This window comes from Sycon ciliatum, chromosome 1 (assembly GCF_964019385.1).
Source record: "Sycon ciliatum chromosome 1, ocSycCili1.1, whole genome shotgun sequence".
Lineage (NCBI taxonomy): Eukaryota > Metazoa > Porifera > Calcarea > Leucosolenida > Sycettidae > Sycon > Sycon ciliatum.
In genome coordinates this window covers 6,835,995-6,843,494 of record NC_088643.1, presented here as the reverse complement: position 1 = coordinate 6,843,494, position 7,500 = coordinate 6,835,995, and the positions used below count along the sequence as shown (strand labels likewise).

The following is a 7,500-nucleotide window of genomic DNA, read 5'->3' as shown; positions in this document are numbered from 1 at the left end:
CCCAGAAGACGAGGTCCATCACCCCCTGACGCCACAAATGATCGTCTTGAAAATAGCCAATTTACAAGCACTGGCAAAACAGCCAGCTACGTCCTCAATTGGTCAGAACTATACACCGGCAGATAGTAGAACACCTCTTCTAGCGCTGAGGACATGTCCCCCATCTTCCTTTTGGGGTTTTCTTGAAATAAACCTTTTTTGAATTTTTCCACTCGACCATGCTGAAATACGGCCAAAGTCATACCTGCGCAGGAAAGCTCGCCCCTCCGCGACGTCTCCTCAGCAATTTCTACTCCAACACTACTCCCAAGGCCGCAGAACAAAGTGTAGTGTTGACTCTGACAAGGAAAAGCAGCGGTGATCACTTGTCACTCCAAACGACAAGCTTCTCCTTGCGCCACCAATAATTTTTTGTGCGACTGTTGATGCAAAAGTGACTGAAGGCCTGAGCGCAGTTTTTGAATTTTATTGCAAGATGCACGGTGAGATCGCGTGCTCTATGACGTAGGATGACGCTTCCTGCATCACGATACGCGGCCATCGATCGCGAATGTGCCTGGAACGCTACTCGGAACAGACCTTGATGGCAGAGGAAGATGAGCTTCATTTCCTGCTTGAAATGCTGAGAACCCCCACTAACTGTACTCGGAGTGTTGCAATGGCAGCAAGCCGTTGAAATATGCCCCGTACAGCATGGAGAGTTATTCGTCTTTCACACTTACCTCCTGCAATCCCGAACATAGTCCAACAGTAAAAGTCCCTTGTTTTCATGTCGATGCTCGACAAAAGCGGCTAGCTCAGTCCCTTTGTGTTGACTGGCATGCGAGCAGCACTGGCTGCACGCACTTGTCGCGTGAACTGCATGAGAGATTTCTTACGTCATAAAGAATGTGATTTCATCATCATTTCACTGGTCTTCGACCTACATGGTCAGGGAAAGTCCCGGTTCGTAGGCCTACAACACGGTCAGCGTGTTCTTGAGCGCAGTAACAACACAAGTGTGATCACTTCCAGACCGACGGGCGTTCAAGGCGAGTAACAAGCGCACTTGACAAAGGTGACTCTGAAATCTCGTGAGCCGTGGGCAACGCGACTTGGCATTCTTGCGTCACAAGGCACGTGATTTCACCGTGCATCTTGCAATAAAATTCAAAAACTGCGCTCAGGCCTTCAGTCACTTTTGCATCAACAGTCGCACAAAAAATTATTGGTGGCGCAAGGAGAAGCTTGTCGTTTGGAGTGACAAGTGATCACCGCTGCTTTTCCTTGTCAGAGTCAACACTACACTTTGTTCTGCGGCCTTGGGAGTAGTGTTGGAGTAGAAATTGCTGAGGAGACGTCGCGGAGGGGCGAGCTTTCCTGCGCAGGTATGACTTTGGCCGTATTTCAGCATGGTCGAGTGGAAAAATTCAAAAAAGTTTATTTCAAGAAAACCCCAAAAGGAAGATGGGGGACATGTCCTCAGCGCTGGAAGAGGTGTTCTACTATCTGCCGGTGTATAGTTCTGGCCAATTGAGGACGTAGCTGGCTGTTTTGCCAGTGCTTGTAAATTGGCTATTTTCAAGACGATAATTTGTGGCGTCAGGGGGTGATGGACCTCGTCTTCTGGGATGCCGGCGTGGCTAAGCGGTACTGCTCCAGGAACTCTTCTAAGGTGAGGCAATGTTGGCTTGATGGAGTTTTGTTCATAGCTTGTTCGTATACGCTGTGGCGTGACTCGTTTCTAGACCCATAAATAATGTGATATTTCGGCCATTTTTGAGGGGTATGCAAATTTCAAGGTTCCCTTCAGAAACTTTTTCAAGGGCTTTGCCCAATCGATCCACACCCCAAAGGGAACCTACCTGCAAATTTTGAGCGAAATCGGAGAGATCCACTTGCACACATACTTTGGTATTCTCAGACATGCTCTCTTAATCTTTTGTACGGTAAGTATGACATTCCTTTTTGTCGTCGTTGTTGCTGTGTGCATATGAGTGTCTATGTGTATGTGCATCTGTTTGTATGTACGTGCACGCATGCGTGTGCGTCGCGTAGTGCAAGTACTTCATATTTGATTGGGAGTAAAGACTTCATTGTTTGCTGCAAGTACTGATGTGATTGCTTGTGGTCATGTGTTGTGCTTCTGCTCCGTTGCTCGTGTTTGTGTTGACCTGCATGTGCACTTGTGTGTACGTCTGTGTGTGTGTTGTGTGTGTGTGTGTGCATGTGTGTGTGTGTGTGTGTGCATATGTGTGTGTGTGGTGTGTGTGTCTGTGTGTGTGTGTGTGTGTGTGTGTATGTGGGTCCACGTGTGTGTGTGTGTGTGTGTGTGTGTGTGTGTGCGCGTGTTTCTATCTTTTGTTTTGCTATACTCTTAGATTGTCACCGACATGTTCATCGTCAAAGGATGGTACAGCTGTCTAACTCTGTGTCTGTATGGGCACGTAATCGGCCGCGATCCGTCCGCAACCTCTCCCGGCGTCAGCGACCCCCAGGGAAAGAGCACGATGTCGGAAGATCCTCTGAAGCACGCGGCTAGGCTGGAGGGCCGGCCTGAGAGTATGCCGGAGGTACACGCACATCCTCCTGCTCTGGGTCCGCGCCGAGGCAGCGCACTGCTGCCCGCTCCAGACCGTCCCCCTGCCGTTCATCCTCACTCAGCACGGCGCAGCCATCCACAAGAGCCTCAGCAGCAACAACAGCAACAGCAGCAACAACAACAGCAGCAGCGTCAGCAGCAAGAGCAACAACAGCGGCGGCAACAGCAGCAAGAGCAGCAACAGCGACGGCAGCAACAGCAGCAGCAGCAGCACATACAGCAGCGTGCCGAGCATCGGATTCCTCCTTCGATGCAGCAGCAGCTACAACAGCAACAGCAGCTTGCTCGTCCTGATCAGCACCCGCCTGTTGTCGGTCATCATGAACAACGACACTCTGCACCTATACTGGAGCAGTTGAGCCAAGCACTGCGCGGCTCAGCCCCGGCAGACCGAGGCATGCCCTTGCGCCCCGAGCCGCATCACCGCACTAGACCCTCCGTTCCCCCTTTGATGCCCACGCCCGTGACCAGCCAGACGTCGTCCAGTTTCGAGCACCGTCGACACGAGGTGGCACAGGCCGGTGGTCGCCACGTGGCACCTCCCGGGCTACCCGCATCACTGCCTAATCGTGTTGTGACGCCTGCAGCTGCCCTCTCGGCGCAACAGCAGGCGCCGCCGGCAAAGCTTGAGAAAGACGCGGGCAGAAAACCAGACCTGCAAATTCCGGCAGTCAAAGACCTGAAGGTAACCGTGCGAGGTCGGTCTCCGGATCCGGGCGGCAAGGTGATGACGAATTTTACTCGAACGATAGTGAACGCTGCCGGCCCTGTCAAGGATGAACCAGCTGCAGCTGTTGTGCCTGATGCACCAGTGACGGTTGTTGATGAAGCCAGTGTGGATGCTGTAGATGCCGAGAGCATGTTTGATGAGATGGACGACGATGTGATCGGCTTGGGAGACGACGGTGACCTGGTTGCCGACCATCACATTGATCTCGAGCTGTTCGGAGAGGACGTGACATGGATGTCGCTGCCGATTGGCTTCAATCCCTACGACGACATCGACGTGATTCCGCTAGCGGCGCTCCAGCCGTGTCATCGTACGCCACACGAAAAGCGTTTGATGGAGCTGAAGGCCCGGTCTTCCGACGAGGTCTCTGCAGCTTCGCCGGACTCTGCTGCGCAGCTGAAAAATCTTGTTCATCAAATGCAGGCGTTGGATGATGCCACCCAGTGGCTGATTCTCCTGGAGAAGATACCGCTGTTGTGTGAACAGTCCTTAGCTGATGTTGTGCACTCAGATCATACATCTCCAGTGCTGAGCTCTTTGGTCACCTTCACGATGCATGCGTTGGACTGGCACTCCGCCTCATCTCTGCCACTGGCGGCGAACATTCGCCAGCTGAAGGCCGGCATTCGCCTGTTCGTGTGCTTGGTGGAGTGCGGTGGCAACGTCAGCGAGGCCGTCATCGACGCAGGCGCCCTGGAGGCCATGTGCAAGCTGCTCACCGTCGACTGTCTCGTCTCGTCCACCAAGGTGCTGGTGCTGCGCGCCGTCGACGCCGCCATTGACTTCCCCGTCGGCATGGAGCACTTCCTCAGCTGGCATCACACGGCCGCCGGCCAGGGCAGCGATAGCGGCACGGGCAGTGGTCAGGCGGCGCGGCAGGACAACTGCTACCGGGCGCTGATTGCGTTCCTGCTCGGCGGACACACGGTGCGCGTGATGCAGTGCTGCCGCGTGCTCCTCAAGAAGGTGCACACGTACGAGCTTCTGGCGCGCCTGCAGGAGCGCGTCGACCTGGTGGCGGCTTCGGCCAGTGCGCTTAAGGTACCACTGGAAGGCCGTGGCGACGACGATGAGGCTGTCGACAACGGTGGTGATGGCGGCATGGACTGGCAGGAACGTGGACAGCGAGACCGGCAGCAGGCGGCGCGATTGCTTGACGGGCCGGGCGCTGGGGACGATGCAGAGCCGATGGACACCGGCGAGCCCTTAAGCTCAGCCCGAGCTAAGCCAAAGCAGCCAGGATCAGGTGCTTCTAGTCACAGAACTAAGACTGAACTGGAACAATCATCATCTAGTTCTCCATCTGTTGGCTGGGAGTCTGACAGAGGTCAAAGGAAGGCTTCCTCAGCAGAAGATGGCAATGAGGAGGAAACTGCCGAGCTTGCACTGAATGAAGACATGGCTCTGGAGCTGGCCAACTTTGCAGTTATGGCGCTCGGCAAGCTTCTGGCAACGCTGCGTACGGCTGACAATGAGCTGGTTAGCAACGTGGCGTTGTTGTGTTGGTGTGTGGTAGAGTCTGTTGTGTGTGTGTGCGTGTGTGTGCGTGTGTGTGCGTGTGTGGTGTGTGTGTGTGTGTGTGTGTGTGTGTGTGTGTGTGTCGGTGTGTGGTGTGCTATAGCATTGCTATTATCGCCTCTGGCGATGGGCGTCAAAGAGTTACCGTATTTGCCGGAGTACATGTATAACGCGCACCCCCATTTTTAAGCAATGTTTTGGCAATTCAAGGTATATGCGGAGAATAATGCGCAGCCTAGATTTGAGAGCAGTATTAACCATAAAGACTGTACTAGAGTGCGACCATTGTCATAAAAGTGCATTCAGATGGCTTGCGCGGGGTCAAAGGTGGCACACTTCGTAACAGTTTGATGCATTGCACTACTTTTCGAAGTAGATGTTAATTTTTTCATATTCGGAGCATAGTGCGCACCAGCGAGTTGGGGCCAGAAGTAGTGCCTCCAAAGTGCGCACTACTGTATAACACCTTTATTTCGGTGTAATTTAAATTTCGGTAACTTCGGTACTGGTCCTGGATCACCTAATTTAACATTACACCTAAATTTTCCGAAATACCAAAAATATGTAAAAATCATGAAAATCACTGTCGAATTAAAAAAAATCAACTTGTATACTGGTATACCGGTAGTACATTGTATATACAGTGCCAGCACTGTATATAACATGTATTCATATGTGGAGCCTTGGCGTAGATATTACATTATTTAATAGTGCAAGAGCCTTTTTTTTTTTTTTTTTTTTTTTTTTTTTTTTTTTTGGTGCCATGCATACCGAATTTATCCTGACACCGAAAGGTCAGGGGTTGGCTTTTACCGAAATTTTACAACACCGAAAATAAGGTGATATACAGTATACTCCGGCAAATACGGTATGTGTTATTAAAGGGGAAGTATACCCTAAAATCAAATTTTCACCAGTTGTAGTCTTCTGGGTGCTGAGTCGAATGGTCTTGGTCCGAGGAAGCTGCGACGCTCCCTTCCTTCTTTTATCCCAATCGAACCCGCGCACTTCCACCGAAACTGGGTGACTGCGCCCAACTAGATGGGGATTTGTATGCAAAATCTCACTAAAGTGCTATGTCGTTCTTATAAAAGCACGGATGACCGCGATTGGCCCATATGTTGTAGTCTTTTGGACGCTGAGTCGACTGGTTTTGGTCTGAAAAGGCTGCGATGCAGCGTTCCTCCTTTATTCCCAATCGAACATGGTTGAACAAGCGGTCACGTGCTCCTGGGTGCCCAAATCACCTGGTCAAAGCGCCAGCAGGCGACAACTTTCACACCACGGTTCAACTCGAGTTCAACTCGAGTGACAGGACTGCACCCAAAAAAGGTCAAACAGGCTAGTAAGTTAGTTGTACCCTGCAGGTACGGTGACCAGGTGACTGGTGTACGCAGGAGCACGTGACCGCTTGTTCAATCATGTTCGATTGGGAATAAAGGAGGAACGCTGCATCGCAGCCTTTTCGGACCAAAACCAGTCAACTCAGCGTCCAAAAGACTACAACATATGGGCCAATCGCGGTCATCCGTGCTTTTATAAGAACGAAATGGCGCTTTTAGTGAGATTTTGCATACAAATCCCCATCTAGTAGGGCGCAGTCACCCAGTTTCGGTGGAAGTGCGCGAGTTCGATTGGGAATAAAGGAGGAAGGGAGTGTCTCAGCTTCCTCGGACCAAGAGCATTTTTAAAAGTATTCTTTGTGTACCCGCACAGTCCGTACTAGTATATTGAGCTACCGGTATGTACAGTGCATTTCGAATATATAGACGCGTGATTTCAAAAAACTGGTAGGCTAGCATCTATACCACATAAAATCTGTGATCACTTTGTGCATTAAAATTTCGAAATGGGGTGTTTGCTATCCGATCGCTTAAAAAAAAAAGAGAATAATTGGGGGAAGGACCTGAGCAATATTCGGGAAAAAATTCTCAAAATGCTCCAGCCGAATTTGAAATATTTCAAAAATACTATGCGTCTATAGTTTTGAAATGGACTGTACAGTCCATTTCAAAACTATAGACGCGTACCTAGGCAAAAACCGTTATGCCAGCATCTATACCACATAAAATCTGTGATCACTTTGTGCATAAAATTTTCTAAATTGGGCGTCTGTTATCCAATCCTTTAGAAACTATATATATGAGAGTAATTATGGAGCAATCCTGAGCAATATTCCGAAAACTATTCTCAAAAGGTTCCAGCCAAATTTGAAATATTTCAAAAACCCTACGCGTCTATAGTTTTGAAATGCACTGTAGATGTGCACTATCATGCATCACTGCTGCAAAGGAGAGATTGTTTCCTTATGCAACATATCACTTATCTTTACCTATGTCTTGCTCTGCTGCATTTCACAGTGGAGAGTTCTATGCCTATGTCTTGCCCTGCTGCATTTCACAGTGGAGAGTTCCATGCCTAACATTGCCTATGTCTTGCTCTGCTGCATTTCACAGTGGAGAGTTCTATGCCGTGCATGCGAGTGTGCTTTCCGCTGTGCCGTCTTATGCATGCTGCACGTCTTTGCTATTCGTCAAGAGTCCATTTTTCCCTTGGTACGTTTCAGTAACGTTTCATGCATGCTTGTTCACTTCTTCCTCGCTTCTCAGGTCCAGCTGCCGCCGAAGGTTTGCCCCACGAAGTGTCGCCTTGTGGACTTCAATCCCCGGAG

General features: G+C 50.3%; 1 protein-coding gene across 2 annotated transcripts in view; it reads left to right on the top strand.

The window, feature by feature from the left end:
* LOC135811525 (protein virilizer homolog) overlaps positions 1-7,500 on the top strand; it is a 51,559-nt gene that overhangs the window by 3,529 nt on the left and 40,530 nt on the right. For both annotated transcript variants that reach the window (XM_065324771.1, XM_065324767.1), the window contains exons 5-6: positions 2,361-4,790; positions 7,439-7,500. The exon at positions 7,439-7,500 is cut by the window's right edge and continues 36 nt beyond it. In XM_065324771.1, coding sequence (XP_065180843.1) covers positions 2,361-4,790; positions 7,439-7,500 — 2,492 coding nt within the window. The remainder of the gene's footprint in view (positions 1-2,360; positions 4,791-7,438) is intronic.